This window comes from Myotis nattereri, assembly GCF_964212035.1.
Source record: "Myotis nattereri genome assembly, chromosome: 9".
NCBI lineage: Eukaryota > Metazoa > Chordata > Mammalia > Chiroptera > Vespertilionidae > Myotis > Myotis nattereri.
This window is the reverse complement of record NC_138084.1, coordinates 38,496,066-38,517,502: the sequence shown is the minus strand read 5'-3', so window position 1 is coordinate 38,517,502 and position 21,437 is coordinate 38,496,066. Positions and strand designations below refer to the sequence as shown.

General features: G+C 49.0%; 1 protein-coding gene across 2 annotated transcripts in view; it reads left to right on the top strand.

The window, feature by feature from the left end:
* Positions 1-16,102: 16,102 nt before the first annotated feature.
* Positions 16,103-21,437, top strand: part of PPFIBP2 (PPFIA binding protein 2) — a gene marked incomplete at its 5' end in the record, with an annotated part of 95,789 nt that continues 90,454 nt past the window's right edge. For both annotated transcript variants that reach the window (XM_081099126.1, XM_081099125.1), the window contains one exon: positions 16,103-16,166. In XM_081099126.1, the coding sequence (XP_080955252.1) occupies positions 16,103-16,166 (64 nt within the window). The remainder of the gene's footprint in view (positions 16,167-21,437) is intronic.

Genomic DNA, 21,437 nt, shown 5'->3' with positions numbered 1-21,437 from the left:
CTATAGAAGGAAAGAAAAAGAGACCTAGCACAGAATCTGCCCTGGAACGGGGAGTGGAAGCTGGGGAGGAACCCAGAGAGCACCTTGTCCCAAATGCCAAGGAAAGAGAGTGTCTCGGGGTTTCCCACTAGTGAGGTGCCACGGAGAGCAACTGCAGCCGGCACTGGCCACCGGCTGCTCTCACTGCTTCACTTGCATTAACTCCTTTGACCTTCACCACCACCTCTGGGTGGGTACTTTGATTCTGCTCATCTTATAGGTGAGGCAGCTGAGGCACAGAGAGTAAGAGTCTTGCCCCAGGACACATTGTGAGTGATGTCAGAAACGTCTCACCCAGGCAGCCTGCCTCCAGCTTTAAGCCCCCCCTAGACTGCCTCTCAAGGAATAAGAACTGAAATAGCTCAGTAGACGAGAGAGCAGCGGCAGCGTGCGTGGGTGGAAATATCACACAAGGTGTCAGAGAAGGGAGCTGAAACATGAAATGATAGCCGGGGATGTAGGGCCGAAGGAAGGGTTTTAGGATAGCTGAGACTTTAATATTTGTGGGTTGAGAGGAAAGAGCAGGAAAGGGGGAGATGCATACTCAGCTTAGAGAGGGAACAATTAAGAGGTCGGGCCTCTGCGATGAGAGATTAGGGGATCAGAGAGCGGAGAGGAAATTTGGGGTGAAGAGAAAGGGAATTATAGGATTCCATTCCTTGCCAAAGAAAGATACGTGGTAGTTTGCTGTCGAGGAGGAGTCTGATAAGAAGGAAACAGGAGATTAAAGGTCTGGGTGCACAGTGTCTGATGGAGCTGTGTGCATTGTTAAGCATCTTGGAGCAAAAGGAAGAAGACACCCGAGCCGGCCTGCCAGGCAGGGGGAGAGTCAGGGCAAGTTGTGGCCAGAGAGGCAGAGGGAGCAGGGGAGCAGGTGCAGTGAGAGCTGGGAAGTGGATGGAGAGAGGCAGGCAGAGTTTCAGGGGATGATCCTGCATGCTGACAGCAGCCTGCTGATGTGCACAGAGCTGATGGGGCCGAAGGAGAGAAGCCTCATCCTCGCTATCCAGAATGAGGGGGTGGTGAAAGAGAAGTGGGAGGGTGCCTCAGGGTTCCTGAGGTAGGCAGGTGGAGGCGACAGGCTGCCATTAGCCTGTTACACTCAGAGAAGGGGAGTTCTGAGAGCCCTGCGAGCTCCTCTGACAAGGACCCTTCCCTCAGGTCCTTGCATCCTTCTATGTTATTTTATTATATGTTACTAGAGACCTGGTGCACAAAAATTTGTGCACTCGGGGAGGGGAGGGGGCGTCCCTCAGCCTGGCCTGTGCCCTCTCGCAGTCTGGGACCCCTCGGGAGATAACGACCTGCTGGCTTAGGCCTGCTCCCAGGTGGCAGAGGGCAGGCCCAATCCCTAGGTGCAGCCCCTGGTCGGGCTCAGAGCAGGGCTGATTGGGGAGTTGGGGCGCTGCCCCCTGTCATGCACAGAGCAGGGCGGATTGGGAGGTTGCGATGCCAACCTCAGTCACACTCAGGGTAGGGCCGATTGGGGGGTTGGGGCACCGCCCCCTGTCACACTCAAGGCAGGGTCGATGGGGAGGTTGCGGCACCACCCCTAGTCATGCTCAGGGCAGGGCCAATCAGGGGGTTGGGGCGCTGCCCCCTGTCACGCTGATCCCGGTGCCGGGAGGCCTTGCGGCTCCACTGATCCCAGTGCTGGGAGGCATATTACCCTTTTACTATATAGGATAGAGGCCTGGTGCATGGGTGGGGGCCAGCTGGTTTGCCCTGAAGGGTGTCCTGGATCAGAGTGGGGGTCCCCACTGGGGTGCCTGGCCAGTCTGGGTGAGGGGCTGAGGGCTGTTTTCAGGCTGGTGGGTGACTGAAGCTCCCAACCGCTCCTTTTTTTTCTTTTTTTTTTTTATTCTGGGCCAGATTTAGCTCTGAGGCTTGGCTCCAGCTCTTAGGCCTCCGCTGCTGAAAGCAGTATCTGGTTTGTTTGGGCTCTATAATCGAAACACTGTTTCCAACTCCAGCTCTGAGATCCCGGCTGGCTGAAAGCAGGTTTCCGGTGTTTTGTTTAGCTTCTATATTTGTAACAATGTTTCAAACTGCAAGCTCAGAGGCCGGCAGCAGCAGGCGGGGAACGTGGAGTCCTCCGTCACTGAAGCAAGCAAGCCTCATGTTCGCTTCAAGCTGCCTGGCTGCCGGCCGCCATCTTGGCTGGCAGTTAATTTGCATATCGCCCTGATTAGCCAATGGGAAGGGTAGCGGACGTATGGCTAATTACCATGTTTCTCTTTTATTAGATAGGATTGATTTCAGAGAGGAAGGAAGAAGGAGAGAGAGAGATAGAAACGTCAATGATGAAAGAGAATCATTGATTGGCTGCCTCCTGCATACGCCCCCCCCCCCCCCGCCCCGGGGATCGAGCCTGGAACCCCAGCATGTGCCCTGACTTGGAGTTGAACTATGATCCTGGTTCATAGGTTGATGCTCATCCACTGAGCCATGCCAGCTGGGCTCCTTTTTCGTTATTGCTGGAGAAGAAGGGCCTCTTCCAGATAGCTACTTTCAGTGGTTCCCTATTGCCCAATGGATAAAGGTCAAGTTCTAGCGGTGAAATGAGGTGAGGGACCCTTCACAAGCTGGTCCCAGCCTCATTTGGTGCCATTCTTTCCCAGTTCTCTGACCACACAGAGCTATACAGTATGTTCATTCCCTCCCAGCTCCTCCTGCAATGCATTTCTGCCTGCTGTCGAGCTGGAGAAGTCTCTCTCGCTATGTGAAGCCTTCTAGGTTGCCCACATTGCACTGTTGTTCCTTCCTCCTGCTGCCCTGCCCTGAGCATTCCCTCTCCCAGGCATACAGCCATGTATGTGTCCTTCTCCCTCAGGATCCCAGGACCTCTATGGTGCCTGTCACTCACACTCTTCCCCTAGAATATTCATTATCTTGAATGAGAGGATAATGAGGTGAGCCGTATTATCCATGAAATGATTGGCAAATGGTCAATTTTTGAAACTCAGCTTGTCGTTGAAATGAACTTTATGTGATGTTTTACATGTTACTTGCTCAATGAGCTAGTGACAATGTAGAAATATTAGCAGCTAAGTGCCATCTGAACTTAATTTTAGAGATGATGGGAATTTCAGGGAAATGATGTTTTTCTTCTCACAAAGGGATACCATGGCTGCTTTAGAATTAGATCATTAATTAATTTATGAATTTCTGAAGTCTAAATTGGAAAAAGGCAAAGTTTGTTGGTTTTGGCTCATGGATCCCAGATAGATGTCCAATTCTACATGCAACCTTCATGTTCTACTTGACATCGATGAGAGATGAAAGATTTTTGGCCCTTGGTGGATAAATAACTTAGTCTTAACATTCTTTTTTTATTCCCTCATAGCATCTACTAGCAAAGGTTTTACTGATAATAGGGGGCAAATAGTATTTATTAAATGGCCAAACATCTAACAACAATAATAGATTGATTCTTATGGATCATGCATTTTTATGACAATTCTTTTCTGTTCCATGCATCTCATTTCCAGTGAAATACTATCTTGTAAAAGAGTCGAAGGGGGTTGGCAGTGGGCAGGGTCCCCTTGAAGATAAGCTACATGGACACTGTCTGGCTTCCCTCTCACACTTTCCAGAGGCCACAGATTCCTTCCTCTTAGCCTCATCTCCCATCCCTATCCGTGCTGGAGCACCTGCATCTGTTGTCTTTTGAGATCTGCCCAAACCATTCCTCCACAGGCTTGAGTTAAGGCGCATGAGATTGTCATGGCCTCTTTACGACATTAATCCCCTGAGTTAGGGAAAAGGACCAGCTTGGGGCAGCATGTCAAGTGCAGAACTGGAAGGTGAGCATAGTCAGAGGAAGGTGAGGCAGGTGTTTGAAAGTGCTAAGCAAGGACACCGCGGGAAACTCCACATCAGCTCCACAGTGTTCCGCTAGCCCAGGTCAGAAGGGCTGGGTGGGTGTGAGCCATGGCACCCATTTCCTGGCCAGGGCCCACGCTCCTCCTGTGGGCCGGGCTCGGGGTATCCCTGCTCATGGCTTTGGGTGGTGTGTCTCTTAAGAAGCTTGTCATTTCAAGTAGGAGGCAGGATGCTGCTCGTGCTCCTGAGTGCGGGGGACACTGAGCTGGGAGGAAGCCTGGCCTCCTGGGCCCTGGAGGTGAGGTGTCGGTGCCCGATGCTGCTGTTCCTTGCATTCTTGAGCAGGGGCGGGGTGGGGGTTCAGCTGTGCGACTGAGTCTCCTGCTATTATTACATGTTGATGGAAGAGCTGTCTGGGATCTGTTTAAAGGGCTGTGGTTTGGTGAGAAGGGCCTGAACTTTTTGGGTAAGTGCTTAAGTGGAAGCATCTGGGTATGGATGTGCCAAAGGAGGCTGGTGTTGGAGCAGTGACATGTCACAGGAGCTGGGCTGGGCTGGGCTCTGAATGGAAGGGCCAGAAGCAGCCAGTGGGTTCGGGAGAGCTGGGCTCCAGCACAGATGTTCTTAGGGATCTTTGGACCTCGCCCAGCAGGGAGTGGCTGGGAATGCCCAGTGCATACAGCGCACTAATCTGGCACAACGGGAAAAAGATGCTAAGCAAGAAATATCGCATCTGTCCCCCGCCGCCACCCGGCACTGCCAGCCTGCTCCTAGGCTGAGGTCCTTTCATCAATTCAGAAAGATCTTGGGCCCCACTGGTCTGGTCTCAGCTTAACTGGCTGGCAGCTCAGAACAGCCTGGTCTGGGGTGCTTAGGTGGGAATGAGGGCCTGGCGTGTGAAAATAATTTCCGAAGATGAAAGCTTTAAACAAATGTCTGTTATTAGGAGTCACTGATGCCATGGTTAGATGGGGACGAGCTAAGCATGCTTGTTCACCTTCAGCAACATTCTTCTCTTCTCCTGTGTAGCTTTTCTTAGGCTCCCTAAGCGTCTATTCACTGACAAAAGACATCGACTCCACCTGTTCTCTTTGTTAGGCTCAGATAGTCACTGGAGGCATCCACAACTCTTTTTTTTGGGGGGGGGGGGGGTTGTGTGTGTGTGTTTTTTTTTGTTAACCCTCACCTGAGGATATTTTTCCATTGATTTTTAGAGAGAGTGGAAGGGTGGGGGACAGATGCGATATTTCTTGCCCTTCCATCGTTGTGAGAGAGACACATTGATTGTTTGCCTTCACACACATGGTGAGCTTGCAACTGAGGTGAGGTACGTGCCCTTGACCGGAATTGAACCAGGGACCCTTAGTCCCCAGGCCAACACTTCACTGAGCCAAACCAACTGGGGCCACCCAGCAGTTCTGATAGCAGCTTTCTCAGCATCCTGGTCCCTTGGCCCTGCTCCAACTCCCCTCTGCCCTGCCTGATGTCTCTGTGTCTGGTTCCTCTCTCCTGATGGAAAGTTAGTACCTGTGGCTTGTCCTTTGGTCCTGATCCGGAGTGGGTGTCTCTGTGTCCTGCTCTGAGGCCAGGTGTGCTGTCAAGCCTGTGAAGACAAAGACCTCAGGACTGGACAGGACTTCAGTCAGGCCTCCAAGCTCCAGGCCTGTGATCCGGGCAGAGGTGGCCTGCCACCCCTGGGAGCCACTAGCTCTTTCCCTCTCCCCCCTCCCCCTTGGAATGGGAATGTCTATCCTCTATTACCTGTCCTGTTGTATTTTGGAAGCAGATAACTTATTTCACAGATCTACAGGTAGAGAGGAATTTTGGCCCTGGTCAGTCTCCACTGCCTCCCTCAGGCAGATAAGGGTCCCAACAGATGGTCTTCCCCAGTGGATGGTCTTCTCCAACAGATTTTCTTCCCCAACAGATGGAATCTGACCACCTGCTCTGTGCCAGGTCTCAGCTGAGCTCTGGGCTCAGAAACATGGCCCTGCCCACTAGAAGCTTACCATTCAGACAAAGGAGTTGCACACAGAAGTGGCCCTTGTTCTGGTGCATTCCAGATGTTGAGGGAAGCCTGTGGTGAGGTGGAGAGGAGGACTGAATCAGGAGCCATCAGTTCTGTGTGTAGAACGGAGAAGATCTCTGGAGTCATGATGCTGGAATTGGGCCTTGGAAGAGGAGTGGGAATAGAGCAGCTGGATTGGGGGTCTTGGGGTAAAACATGGCATAGTGAGGAAGCCTCAGTATGAAAGCAGGCAGGGTGCGGATAGCTTGGCTGTTGTAATGGTTGGTGCTCAAGGTGGGGGCCAGATAGGACTGAGAGGATTATCACTGCTGTGGTTGCACACGCCCTCCCAGTTATGTGAAAAGGACTTCTGCATGCATCATCTCACTGAATTCCCGCAATCCCACAATGTGTACATTTTCACCCACATTTTATAATCAGGGAACATGAAGCCCAGTGACATGGAGGAACTTGTCCAAGGACGAAGCCCCTGATGGGGAGAATGTGGGTCCAAATGCAAGCCTGACTACAGAGCGCAGGGTGTTGACTATCTTTTGGGTCCTTAACTTCCTCTCGGGTCACAGGAAGCTGGGGAAGAGCTGCGCAAGCGCTGGGGTGCCTTGACGGGATTTGTGAAATAGACCCATCCTCCTGGCAGCAATGTGGAAGATGAGGTGTGTGGGGGTGAGGCTGCAGGAGGAAAACCGGTCTGGAAGCCTTGCAGTCACTCTGATGGGAAATGATGTGGCCTGAAGCTGGGCAGGTGAAGATGAGGGGACAGTTCTGAGAAGGGGTGAGGAAGAGACTTTACCAGACATGGTGACCAACTGGGTGTGGGTGACAGAAGGGAAGGCCAGGGATGACTCCCAGGTTTCTGGCTTGGTGACTGTGGTGGCATCACTGAGGTGGGATGGGCAGCACCATCTGCTGAGGACGACCATCTGTTGGGGCCCACGGAGTGTGAGAACATGGGGAAGGATGTGGGGCCACCTCCCTCCTCCCAGCCTTCATTGTCTTCCAGGCCTCCTCAGCTGCCCACTGATAAGGAATAGTTTCTTCAGGGCTTACAGAATGGGGGATGCCCCCAGGGGCCTGAATGCATGCAAGGCTTGCAGAGGATAAGGCTGTGCACAGCTGCTTTCATCCCTGGGCATGAAGCAGGAAAGCAGGTGCCTCAGTGAACTAACCATTAGAATCTGCCCGGGGAAGGTAAGGCATTTGGAAGGACAGGGCAGAGGTTCATGAAGGGGTATGATGGAAGTTAAAGATGCAGCCAAGGAGTTTGTGGCCATATGGTAAAAGGCATGCATTCTACCCGGATACTTTCTAAGCAGAAGAGTGAGTGGTTGGGAGCTGTGTCTGCATTCGATCAGCCATTCTTCTGATCATTTAGGTCGATTTTAGAATCACCTGAGGAGCTAGGTCAGCATACGAAGGTCAGGCCCTCTGCTACTTAAATGAGTCTGGTCTCTGTGCTTGTGATTCTGATATAAACACCGAAGTCTGAGGACTACTGAGCTAGGGGAATCTTTACCTCAGGTGAATGGAGAGGCTGCTTGGAGGCTAGGATGAGGTCATGCAGGCACAGGTGAGGCTGTGGGCGCAGATGAGATGAGATCACCAGCAGCAGGAGTTTGGAGAGAGGATGAGCTCTAGTCTGACTCAGCAGCAGTTGGCTCCCCTGATTGCATCCTCCACCCTGAACCCTCCTTTGGGCTTCTAGGGCACCACTTTCTCAGTTCTGGCTGATGCTCTCAGTCCCTGTATTGGTCCTTCTCCTCTTCCTCTTCCTTCATCTTTTTTGTGTCTACACTACTTGTTACTTCGTGCAGTTTTACATACCATCTTTATGCAGATGACTCCCAAATAGTTATCGGCAGCCCAAACCTCTCTCTGAACATCAGACTTGGGTTTTTAAATGCCTTCTCAGCATGTCTTCCTAGGTGTCCTTAGATATCTTAAACATTTTCAAACCCAATTTCCTGATTCATTATCCCCCTTCCCCCCCCCCCCCCCCCTCACACACACACACATTGTGGCTCCTGAAGTCCTCCCTACTCTCCCAGAGGCTCAGGGTGAAAACCTTGTCTTATCGTCCTGTTTGACTCCTCCCTCTCATGCCCATGTCCAATCTATCAGTAGGCTTTGTCCTCAACATTTGTCAAGGATTAGAATATTTATCACCTCATTCTTTCCTGGTTTCCCTGTGCTCTCTGCTGCAGCACCCCAACCCCTGCCCTCAGGCCATGTTTCTTTTATTTTCATTTACTTAACATTTTTTATTGTGTAAAATTGATGTACAATATTATATATATTCCAGGTGTACAACATTATAATTCAATATTTGTATACAGTACATGGTGATCACCACCGTAGGTCTAGTTACCATCCATCACTTGCAGTTGATCCCCTTCACCCATTCTACCCTCCCCTAACCCCCTTCCACTCTGGCAACCACCAATCTGTTCTCTGTATCTATGAGTTTGTTTTGTTTGTTTATTTTTTTTTAGATTCCACATATGAAATAACCTGGTATTATTTGTCTTTCTCTGTCTGACTTATTTCACTTAGAATAACACCCTTACGGCCCATCCATGTTGTTGCAAATGGTAAGATTTCCTTTTTTATGGAAATCTTTACCAATTCTTCCAGTGATGGAACACTTAGATTGTTCCCATGCAAAGTGTCCCTTTTAGAAGGTAAGCTAGGTCCTCCTGTGCTCAAAACCCTCCCCTGGGTTCCTGTCTGAGAGGCAAAGTGGAAGAACAGGAAGAGCGTGTGCATCCTCAGGCAAGTTACTAATCTGTTTGCTCATCTGGAAAAGGGGCAGAATGATTCCTAACTGGTGAGTGGGGATTAAGTGACATAATGTCGGTTAAACTCGAAGCAAGTAACTAGCAGACACCTGCCCAGGAGGAGAAAGGGGCACACTTTAAGTCTCCGCTCTGTGCAAGGCACATCACACACATCGTTTAAAATCTTTTTTTATTGTTTTTTATTTTTATCAATATTATATATCTACACAATTTAGAAAGTCAAATAATTATAAATGACATGTTAGCACAGCTATCTCCCCTCCCACCCCCCCTCCATTGCTCTTCCTCAGATGTAGCCACTTAAAATTCTTTTTTTAAAATCCATATCACTAAAAAATACTTGTTCTGCTACTTTATTATTTTTTCAGTTGTCCTTATCTGGTGACTTCTGAGTTTCCACTCTAGATGTGAGGAGTTAGCTCTTTTCCCAATCATACCCTCATTCCTCACGCGCTCTTTTCACCCCCATCCTGCTAATGTGTTCCAGTGAGAGCAGTATGTGGTGTTTCATGGTAAGGACTACAATTACTTTTGCTTTTGTTTCCATGAAGTTCTTTTGTCATTTGCTTGGTTTTCTATTTTTTTAAAACATTTTTTTAAAAATTAATCTCAGAGAAGAAGGGAGAGAGAGAGGTAATGAGAATCATTGATTGATTGCCTTCTGCACACCCCCTACTGGGGATCAAACCTGCTACCTGATATGTGCTCTGACTAGGAATAGAACTGTGACCTCCTGGTTCATGGGTTGACACTCAACCACTGAGCCACACAGGCTGGCATGGTTTTCTATTTTCTTATCATTGAATTAAACAAATTCTTCACCAATGATATAAGTGTTTAAAGCTATCCAGATGCATTAGGTGTTCTGTTAATTTCATTTTACTGAGGAAATCTCTCCCAGAGCTTTTGGTAGCACCCCAATCTGGACCACTTACCTCTTCACACTTGCTGCAGAGCTGTTGCCTGATCCCCCTGTCTCCTACATATTCACTATGTCCTTGTGGGATTATGTCTTTCAGAATAAATTTCGCTACTATTGTTTTAGTGCAGCCGTGGGCAAACTACGGCCCGCGGGCCGGATCCGGCCTGTTTGAAATGAATAAAACTAAAAGGAAAAAAGACTGTACCCTTTTATGTAATGATGTTTACTTTGAATTTATATTAGTTCACACAAACACTCCATCCATGCTTTTGTTCCGGCCCTCCGGTCCAGTTTAAGAACCCATTGTGGCCCTCGAGTCAAAAAGTTTGCCCACCCCTGTTTTAGTGGGTAGCTAACTTAGATGTTTGGCGTCAATCTGCTGTATTTACTTGAGGTCTGTCTTGTTTACTCTTGGTTATAACAATGAGATTGGCTTATATTGATTTTATAGATGAGACCATTGAGGCTCAGAGAGGTTAAACAACTTGTCTGAGGACCTACAGCCATTAGCAGCAGAGGCCAGGCTTCAACTCAAGACTGTCTGGCTATAAAGTTGTTACTGGTTGACAAGGGGTGTGATTGAGAATTTACGCACTGCCATCAACTTGCTAGTGTATCTTCCTCCATCCTCTGCTTCTTCTTCTTCCTTTTTAAAATGCTGTTAATGGCCAAAACCGGTTTGGCTCGGTGGATAGAGCGTCGGCCTGCGGACTGAAAGGTCCCGGGTTCGATTCCGGTCAAGGGCATGTGCCTGGGTTGCAGGCACATCCCCAGTAGGGGGTGTGCAGGAGGCAGCTGATTGATGTTTCTCTCTCATCGATGTTTCTAACTCTCTATCTCTCCCTTCCTCTCTGTAAAAAATCAATAAAATATATTTTTAAAAAATGCCATAACCGGTTTGGCTTAGTGGATAGAGCGTCGGCCTGAGGACTGAAGGGTCCCAGGTTCGATTCCGGTCAAGGGCATGTACCTTGGTTGTGGGCACATCCCCAGTAGGGGGTGTGCAGGAGGCAGCTGATCGATGTTTCTCTCTCATTGATGCTTCTGACAATCTGTCCCTCTCCCTTCCTCTCTGTAAGAAATCAGTAAAATAAAATAATAATAATAAATAAAAGATTTCTTTAAAAAAAGAATGCTGTTAATGGTTCTTGCTCTACTATCCCCAAGAGATAGGCTTTCTGTATCATTTAAGAGGCTGTCTCCCAAGTGTAAGGATCTAGCAAGAGGTATTTCTTATTTCTTAAAATGACCATTTAAGAGCAGCTGTGATTTATTGGTGACCTGCAAATTCTAAGGAAGACTTTGGTTTGTTGTGATATGGTGACACTTGGCCACCTGTTGGCCACTCAGGGAGGGGAGAGGCATGAGATGTTTGGTGGTGGTGGGTTCTTGGCTGGGAGTTCCTTCCCCAGGCCTTGCCTTCTACTTGGGGAGTTGGGCCCCCATCTGGATGCAGCTACTGGGGAGTCAGGATCCAGCCCAGGCACAGGAGACCCTGGAGGAGCAGGGGCAACGGGGACTCTAGATCTGTTCCTGCTTCCTTCCTCCATCCAGGATGGTGTGAGCCTGCCTCAAACACCTGCAACCCCAACCCCTTTCACTGAGAGAAAAGTAGTTCATAAAATGAAGTGGAAGCTTGCAATTCAGTATGGGTGGGATATGTTCAGGTTTGCTTGCATGGGACTTATCTTAATGACTTCTGCCTACTTCTGGTTCTCCTAGGCCAGCCGTGGGCAAGCTACGGCCCGCGGGCCGCATCCGGCCCGTTTGAAATGAATAAAACTATAAAAAAAAAAGACCGTACCCTTTTATGTAATGATGTTTACTTTGTTCACACAAACACTCCATCCATGCTTTTGTTCCGGCCCTCCGGTCCAGTTTAAGAAACCCATTGTGGCCCTCGAGTCAAAAAGTTTGCCCACCCCTGGCCTAGGCTGAACGCGAAAGTGGTTCGTACAGTGTCTAAATCACTGCGTGCCTCAGCGCGCACCAGATGATGGGCAATGAATTGTGGCTCTCTCTCTAAATTTCAGAACACACACATCCTGCACCTGAATCAGCTCTCAGGGGCCACTCCGCCTTTGTGAGGTGCAGTTCAGTGGCCTTGGCATCTGCCCCCAGACACTGTCGTTCTAAAACATGGTTGCCCCCTCCTGGTTGGCTGGTCTTAAAGCTGTTTGCTCCCTGGCTGGTAGCCAAGAGGAAGGAGGGTCCTGTATTAGGGGACCCCCAGCTTCAGACACTGCATAGGAAGATGACAGCATGGAGAGAGGCCTGTGGGTGAAGGGAAGGAATGATGAATGGGCTGCACCTTTTCTTAGACAGCATTTCTCTTGGTATCAGAGGCCTGTCTGCTCATCAAGGTCCAATGCAGGGCTTGGTTAATCGCCCAGGTGTCAGAGAGAAGGAAAACGCTTTCAGCCAATATGACAACCATCACTGTATGAGTATTTGAGAGCAGTGTCCTCCTCTGCCTGCTCCTCTCCTTCCTGGGCTGGTGGGGCGCCTTGCTTTGGAGTCCCCCAGGCAGTGCCCACCCCTCTGTCTTTTACTCCATGTCAGCCCCTGGGCGGCTGCCCTAGCTCCCCTCCCACCGGCAGAAAACATGACTGCAGTTCCGCTGGCCACCACCTGCCTTGGGGTTGCCCTGATCCCTCTGTAACTTCGGAGTGTGCTCTTTCCCAGCCCCTTCGGGTTATTGCTCCTCAGTTGCGCTCTCCGGCCCCTTCGCTGCGCTCCTCTCCAGGAGGCCCTCTGGCATGGAGCTTCCTGCACGCAGGCCCCAGGTCCTTGGGGAACCCGGGCTCCCAGCAGAGGTGATGTGTCTCTGAGGGGATGAACAGACACAGCAGACACCAGATGCACTGGGTGCTGCCAGATGACACGTTTGCCTCTGAGACCCCATGTTCTGGAGGGCAGGGATTGTCCTACTGCGTGTTACTGATGGGAGCTCAAACCTGGCAGTGGTGAGGGATGAAAATGGCTATGGTTGCCAGATAAGAATGGTTCATGGCCTCGTGGCTTCCCTGTTCCAATAAGAGTGCCCATGTTCATAGATGGGGGCTGGAGGCGTCACTCCCATTGCATGGTTTTCCCGTCAGGGTCTCTTCTGTACCCCACTGGCACCCCATAGCCACCCTGTGACAGAGGCTGGGAGGGCCCGGTCTTGCCCAGCTGTCTCTCCCTGCCTCACACTGAGCTCGTTGGCTGCCCTCAACCGGTTCCCACTCCCGAGTGCTCCCAATCTGCCAGTCCTGGGCTCCCGGATTGTAAATATGATACACCCTTGACTCATGTTTCGCTTCATGCCAGCTCCCACGGGTCCACCCAGCTTGCTGTTTGCCAGGTGCAAAGTCATCCCTGGGCAGAGGCCCTAGGGTCTTTTTTGTTTATTTATTTTCTGTTTCCAAGGGTCATTTTTTATGGCCCTTTTGTTGCTGGGGGCTATAGCCTGGGCCCTCTGGGCTTGGTGGCTTCCAACTGCTCCCTAACTCACTCTGGTAATGAGGCCTCATGTGGGGCCAGTCTACTGAATGATGAGACCTTTCTTTCTGAAATCTCTGTCGGATTTATATCTGAGGTCACTTGATTTGTTGCTCACTGGTATCCAGGCCCTTGAAGTAGTGAGTGTGATTGCCAAGCTCCTCTCGTTAATTGCCCTTGTCAGGCTATGGGAATCCGTGGAAGGTTTGACTCATCTTAAGCAACTGGATGCGCCTGTATAATCTTGTCAATCATTTTGACGTTTGCCAACTACATCCTGCCTTTACATGCTCCTCTACCTTTTGCTTACCACATCCCCGCCTGGAACCGCATTCTTCCCCTTATCTTCTGAGAAAGCTCCTACTCCCTTCAAGACCCGGGGAAACTGCATACCTGCCTCTTCCAGCGTGCCTCCCCCGGTGTCATAATTATCTGTTCATAGTTTCGTCTTCTGCTCTAGATCATGTGGCCCCTCGGGACAAAGACTAGGCCTGATTTATTAGTGTCCTTTAGTGCCTCTCACTGTGGGTTCAGGGCAGGCTGGCTGCATGGATCCACCCATTTATTCACAAGTATTTACTCATGAACGTCCTTGTATCAGGCACTCTCCGGGCACTGGACACATAGGGGTGAGCAAGGCAGAGAAGGTCCCCCTGCCTCCATGGAGCAGGTTAGCAAGGCCAGTGAGCAAGGAAACAAATGTATGGACGAGATGCTTTGTAACTGCTGTGCTTTCAAGGAGCTGCTTTAGATGGAGGTGCGCAAGGAAGACCTCTCAAGGGACTTTGTAGCTGAGACCTGAAGGATGAGAATAAATCAGCCGTTCAGATTGCTGAGCGCAGGCAGGTGTAAACTTGGACAGGAGACTGAAGCGTGAGGAGCAATCCGGCCACGCCCCTTTGGTAGATCACAGGACAGAATTTGGATTTTTCCCTGGGAGCAGTGGGAAGTCCTCCAAGGGAAGGGTTTAAAACTTTTACTATCCCAGGTGGCTGAACAGGTGTGAATGTGCCGAATATTGCCTGCTTCTGTTGTGTCCCTTTCCCTGCTGCCGCTTATTTCATCCCCATCCAAGCTTGCTTCCATTCAGGCCCCCGAGATTTGCACACTGTATTTGCTCTGCAGCCATCTGGGCTGCTGTACTTACTGTGGACCAGCCCTGCTCCCTGTAGCTTTGGCTGCCGCCTGTCCGGGCGCTGAGGCGCCAGTGAGGTTCTGACATTTTCATTCTCCTGAGCCGGGTGCCTCCAGGACTGCAGGGCTCAGGGCCTGTCTCTGAGCCTTCCTGGCTCTGCACCTGACCCACTGCCTCGCCCTCCACACACGTGGTTGCTTATCTTCCTTTGCCATGCCTTCCTCCTCCAAAGGAACCGACTCTTAGGTTATCTGGCTTCTCCCTCCTTGAGTTTACTTTAAAGTCTCTCATCCCCAGAGTAATGCAGTACAAATACATCCTCAGGTTATCTCCTCATTAAAAAAAAAACAAAAAACAAATCTCATATATATGGAGCCCTTACTATGGGCAAGGGATTGTACTAAGCGTTTTCTATGAAATATTAATTCCTCACTTAATTGTGACATCAACCCTATGAGTCAGGTGCTGTTGTTATCCTTATTTTACAGATAAGGATATTAGGGCTCAGAGGTAACACAGTAAATGACAGAGCTGGGTTCCAAGTCTGGCTATTTCACTGCTAATGACTGGTATAGCCCAGTCTGGTTCTTTGTGGTTCTAACATTCTTATCCACACCATCTCCAAAGGCACTTTTCTGTGTCTGCTCACTGCCCTCTCTTTACTCCAAAGGCCCGATGTCACTCACAGCAGAGACCCCCCCGCCCCCCACCCGCCCTCCCGGACCTTCTGTTTCCTGACCTGTACCATCCTTGGGTATGGGAGCTGTGTCTCTGTTCTCCACAGCACTTGTGCCCATTGGGCACACACATAGGATTTGCTGAATGAGCAAATAAACAACAACTCCTACCTAAGTCTCTTCTTAGAATAGCAATGCTGCCAGTCAAGGAGTGGGGGATGTGTGAACTAATATAAATTCAAAGTAAACATCATTACATAAAAGGGTACGGTCTTTTTTTTTTTTTTAGTTTTATTCATTTCAAACGGGCCGGATCCGGCCCGCGGGCCGTAGTTTGCCCACGGCTGGGCTAGACAGTGTATCCTTGGAGGAGTTCTCCAGCCCTGAGAAGATGGGATTCTGTACCTTTTTTTTTTTTTAATTGAGTTGAGAGAAACTCAAATTGTTGTTCCAAGTATTTATGCATTTATTGATTGATTCTTGTATGTGCCCTAACCTGGGATTGGGATGATGCTTTAACCAACTGAGCACCTGGCCAGGGCCTGGATTCTGCCCCTGAAATGGTGCCGGGTAGCGTAGAGCTAAAAGTGTAGGAGACATGCTCCTGGTTCCTGGGACAGTACTCTCCCTGTGATGGTGTGCCCACAGCCTTCCTAGGTGCGGACATGGGGCCAATCGAAAAGTGAAAGTGGCAGTTGAGGCCTCCCAGTCTGGATCACACCTGCCCAAGGGAAGTGTTGCAGGTGTGGGACAAATGCAGCTACAAGACAGCTAAATGCCTGCTGTGACCCACTGCTGCAGGGCTCATCCTGACAGAGTCCTCGCTCTCTGGGGAGCCTTCCCCAGTGAGGCAGGAGCTCTTGGAGCCTGGGACTGTACTGATGGTGAGCAGCGGCCATCACTGCCTCCTGCTACAGGTGACTCCTAGTAGCTTTTCATTGCAGAAGCAAATGAGATCATGTGGTAAGGATTCATGGAAAAAGAGCGCTTATACCAGCAGGGAGAGACCATAGAGGTGGCAGAACCCACAGGCCAACTACCAGGATGCTCATGAGAGCGCACTGTACTAGTACGATGAGGGAGTAAAGGGCTTTGGATCTTGTATGCATATTGTAGACTCTCTGTAATTTTTCCTTTGTTCTGTATTTGAATTTTCAGTAGGAGGAGGAGGAGGAGGCTGAGCAGGGAGAAGGAGTCATGGCTTCTGAGGCCAGCCACGCGCTGGCAGCTGCCCTGGAGCAGATGGACGGGATCATTGCAGGTACGGCAAGTACGGTGGGAAGGCTGATGACTGGCGGCTCATGCCCCACACCTGAGAAACCATTTTCTCTCATTTTACTTTCTGGGTTTTTTTTCTTTTTTTTTTTTTTATTAAATCTTTATTGTTCAGATTATTACATTTGTTCCTCTTTTTTCCCCCATAACTCCCCTCCTTCCAGTTCCCACCCCACGTCCGCCCTCACTCCCCACCCACTGTCCTCATCCATAAGTGCACGATTTTTGTCCAGTCTTTTCTCGCATCTCCCACACCCCTTCCCCCCCCCCCAAAAGAATAGTCAGTCCATTCCCTTTCTATGTCCCTGATTCTATTATAATCAACAGTTCATTCTGTTCATCAGATTATTTATTCACTTGATTCTTAGATTCACTTGTCAATAGATGCATATTTGTTGTTCATAATTTGTATCTTTACCTTTTTCTTCTTCTTCCTCTTCTTAAAGGATACCTTTCAGCATTTCATATAATACTGGTTTGGTGGTGATGAACTCCTTTAGCTTTTCCTTATCTGTGAAGCTCTTTGTCTGACCTTCAATTCTGAATGATAGCTTTGCTGGATAAAGTAATCTTGGTTGTAGGTTCTTGGCATTCATCACTTTGAATATTTCTTGCCATTCCCTTCTGGCCTGCAAAGTTTCTGTTGAGAAACCAGCTGACAGTCGTATGGGTACTCCCTTGTAGGTAACTGAGTTTCTTTCTCTTGCTGCTTTTAAGATTCTCTCTTTGTCTTTTGCTCTTGGCATTTTAATTATGATGTGTCTTGGTGTGGTCCTCTTTGGATTCCTTTTGTTTGGGGTTCTCTGTGCTTCCTGGACTTGTAGGTCTATTTCTTTCACCAGGTAGGGGAAATTTTCTGTCATTATTTCTTCAAATAGGTTTTCAATATCTTGGTCTCTCTCATCTTCTGGAACCCCTATAATTCTGATGTTGGTACGCTTGAAGCTGTCCCAGAGGCTCCTTACACTATCTTCATATTTTCGGATTCTTTTTTCATTTTGCTTTTCCGGTTGGGTGTTTTTTGCTTCTTCGCATTTCAAATCTTTGCCTTGATTCTTGCGCTCCTCTGGTCTGCTGTTGGGAGTCTGTATAGTATTCTTTATTTCAGTCAGTGTATGCTTAATTTCTAGTTGGTTCTTTATCATAACATCGAGGGTCTCATTAGATTTCTTGTAGATCTCATTAAGTTTATCGGCGGCTTCTAGACAGTTCTTGAGAGACCTTAAAAGTGTGGTTCTGAACTCTATATCTTCCATTGACAATTTTGTCCTGTTTCTTTTTCTCCGCATTTTTTTTATGCTTTCTTGGTGCACCCCCTAGTGGTCTTTGTGCGCAGTCTTGTTGTAGTTAAGCCTTGATTGTTGTAGTTAATACTGGGGGGATTTGGCCTCCAGGCCAACTGGCTGTGAGAGTCAGCTGTGTCTGCAGTGGGAAAACTTCTGTCCTCTGGGGAGGTGCTAATCTAGCCTTTGCCTGAGGCTATCCGGCAAATGGCTCTGTGCAGGGCTTGGGCAGGGCGGGTCGCACAGGATCAAACAGGGCGGGCCAGAGCGAGCAGTTATGGCTGCTCTCAGTCCCGTCCCCAGAGGCTCTGCCTCTCAGAGTCCCAGCAACCGCTGCAAACCTCAGAGAGAAAGCTGCCCTCGCATTCCGACTGATGCCAGACAGTCCCGCTTCTCCCGTTTGAGTCTGGGTCCCTAGAGACTCACCTGGAACTGGAGCTCAGGGCCTGAGCCTCCCTCCTGATTGAAAACGACAACCGCGCCCTCAGCCACCAGCCCGCTCTGCGCGCACCTCCGCACCTTTGTATTTTCCACACTGCGCCTCCTCTGAGTCTCAGTATGCTGTTCTCTTTCCTTCTAGTTGAAGAATTTCCCCTCAGCCAGCTTTCCTGTGGTTCTGGGTGATGTCCGTTCCGTCTTTTAGTTGTATTTTTGAAGTGGTTGTGCGAGGCAGCATTCTCCGGTGTTTACCTATGCCGCCATCTTGGTTCTCTCATTTTACTTTCTTTTCGGTGCAGAGAGAAGTCCCTGGTTGGATTTTTTTAAATTTAATTTAAATTTTTTTTATTATGCATGCCATCTCTTTTTGAAGAGTACAGACTTCTAGAACTCTGATATTTGGTGTGTGAGTTAGGTCTCTGTTGAGACAGGGCGGATGTAACGTATGTTAGCGTGCATATAACTGCCACAGTTTGGATCCTGGCTGCGAGGCAGCTTGGGTGCAGTGAGATTGATTTTATTGTAAATCCTTCAGGGCACCTCCCATGGCTTCTCACAGCCGAGCTGAAACTCGGAGTCTAGCCGACTTTGCCACTTAACGCAGGCATTGCTCACCTCCCAGCCGGCCTCCAGTGTGTTTGGGAGTCAGGAGGCGGCTTCGTACTGTTTCACCTCATCCCCCAGAGAATGTTCTTTTGCTGTATTGTTTTTTTATCCATTGCAACTCTAGGAAAGATGTAGCAAAACTGGTTTTGAAAAGGCTGCCAGTGGGCTGTTCGGACGATTAACTCCTTGATTGTGGCAACCCAGCCCATGTTGGTTGGAACAAACGTGTTGAAAACCTTTCCCAGCGGGCCCAGGTCTCCTCTCTGTCCTTACCTGATGCAGGTCAGGGGCCTTGTCTGCTGACTGGGTGCTGCTCTGGGGCTTTGCTCCTGGTGTGAGCTATGGCTGGAGGAGGAAGGTTTGGGCTTGGTGTGGCTGGAGCCCAGCACGTGCACAGGTACCTGAACTGTCCCCTCTCAGGTGTGTGCTTTTCCTGCCATGCTGCAGAGACACATCTGACTTACTGAGGGTTCTAGGTGTTTGCCTGTGGGAATGAGGGCTGTCTGTGTGTTGAAGCTTCTTCCTGTTATTGGTGGCACTGTAACATGTTCTAGCTGTTACCTGTCCGGCACTTAACTTCTCAGGGAGCGCAGGGGCCCTTGAGTGTGACAATGTCCCACTTTCCGGAGGCTCCGCAGATTGGGAAGTCCTGTTCTAGATTAGGGCCCCCGAAACCCTACTGAGAGGAAACAGTCAAGGGTGTGGATTTCCTAACAAACTTTTCAGAGTCTCATCTGGAAGCTCCCAGGGGCTCATGTGCTTTGAGCTCAGAGCCTCAGGGTCAGACCCTCAGATGGGCTCAGGCTGTATGTAGGCACTGCTGAGCCCTCAGCCCAGGACCAGGGAGGAGACCCTGGCAGAGCACAGAGCCTTGGATGGCTATGAGGGATGAATGAGCCACCTCCTGAACAAGCAGCCTGTGTGGGTCAGGCCCTGCCTCCTAACTGCTCCGCACAGGCATTCCTAGAATGACAAAGCCTCGGCACAGTCCCTCTGTCTCAGGGGATTCTGTGGCTGGATCCTCAGGGCCTCATCTTGGTCCAGGATCTGCAGGTGAGGGTCTGGGATGGGTGTGGAAGGAGTGACCTGGATGTGGCTTGTGTGGAACCTGGAGACCCCTCCTTGTGCTCCCCCACATCACTCTCTGTCCTCATGTCCTGTTGCTATTTCTTTATAGCACGTATCACCCCCTGACCTTTGACATTCGTTTTTGTCTCTTTGTGTGTCATGTGCCTCCTGCACTGGAATGTAAGTTCTATGAGGACCGAGGCTGTGCTGCCATCTCTGGTGCCTCAATTGGTCTGCAGCACATAAACATTTCTTTCATACACTTGTGTTACATGTATGTGTTACTTATTTCTGAGACCAGGCTCTCCTTTTCATTGGCTAGAAGGCAGTTAGTGGTTTCTGCACGTATCCTCTCTCTGGCTGCACCCTGAACTTCATTCTTTTTTTCCCCCTGATCGTACCTTCTGGGCTGATTCTTTTGGAATAACAAATCACTAATTTTTTTGAAGACTCAGTGGTTGGCACGTCCTGTGAACCATCTCTTGAGTAGTAATTGGCTCACGCAGGGTTTGATAAGCACTATTTGACACATAATTCAACACGGAGGTTATTAGTGAGTGTCTGGAGGGCATATGTTCTATGCTGTTTGTGATCAAAAGAATGATAATTATTGAATGCCTTTGTGCTGGACACTTTGCCTCAAGATTGTTAGATCATCCTCATTTTCAAGATGGTTGGGCTGAACTGGACCACAGAGCTTGGGAATTTTATGGTTGCGGATGTAGACTATGGAGCTGGATTGGCAAGGTTAGCATCCCAGCTCAGCCACTTACTCTGGCTGTGGGAATCTTTGGGCAAATTGCTTAATTTCTCTGAGACTCTGTTTCCTAATAGATAAAAGTGGTAATGATAATACCTAGCTCATTATTGGGATGATTAAATTAATGCAAATACGGCATTTGGTAAGTGCTCAATTAGCGTGTTACTGCTTATTTTGTGGATGTTAGTATTGACATTACTGTTTTTACCACCCAAAGTCATAGTGCTAGTAAATTGCAGAACTAAGGTTTGAGTCCAGGCCTATCTGAGTCTCTTCTGGGCTCCTTTTATTCCTAGGTTAGTTCTATGATGGTGTATAGTAGGACCCCGGGGGTTCTGGAGGCCTGTCTATAGGAGAAGAGAGTTCATTGGGAGCAAGGTCCACTTCTGTTTTGCTGCCGGTCCCTTAGCTAGAGAGTGACTTTGCTCTCATCTCTCTTACACATGAGACTTTAAAGTACGGGTCCCTTTGCTTATAGAGTGGCACAGTTACAAGACAGTTTCATTCATAATCATAACTCTACATAAGGAATTTCCCTTTATAAATTACTCTATAGCCTGATAGGTGACTGTTCACTTCCCACATCATGACACCACAGATCCCGCAGATATGACATCTTCGTGTGAACCTTTAAACCAGTGGTTCTCAACCTTGGCTGCACATTAGAATCACCTGGGAATTTTTTTAAAATCCTGATTTCTGGGCCTCATCCTCCAGAAATTCTGTTTCTTTGTTACTAATGTTGTGGCCCAACCCCATAACAAAGAAACAGAATTTCCAGAGGATGAGGCCAGAAATCAGGATTTTTAAAAAGATTCCCAGGTGATTCTAATGTGCAGCCAAAGTTGAGAACCACTGCTTTAAACCTTCCTTTCTTATTTCAATTCTCTTATTAATTGCAGTCAGATGATATCAAGTAGTGCCTACACTACCAAAACACCATTGCTTTTGCCTGTTAAAGTACTTAAGTGAGTACCCAAGGGCTGTATTCTCTCACTTTATGAAAACACAGTCACCACTTATTTCAATGGAGGAAAATGTTATGGACTTCCCAAATAGCACACCCCAAATAGCAACCATTTCTGCACAAACAGCATGGATT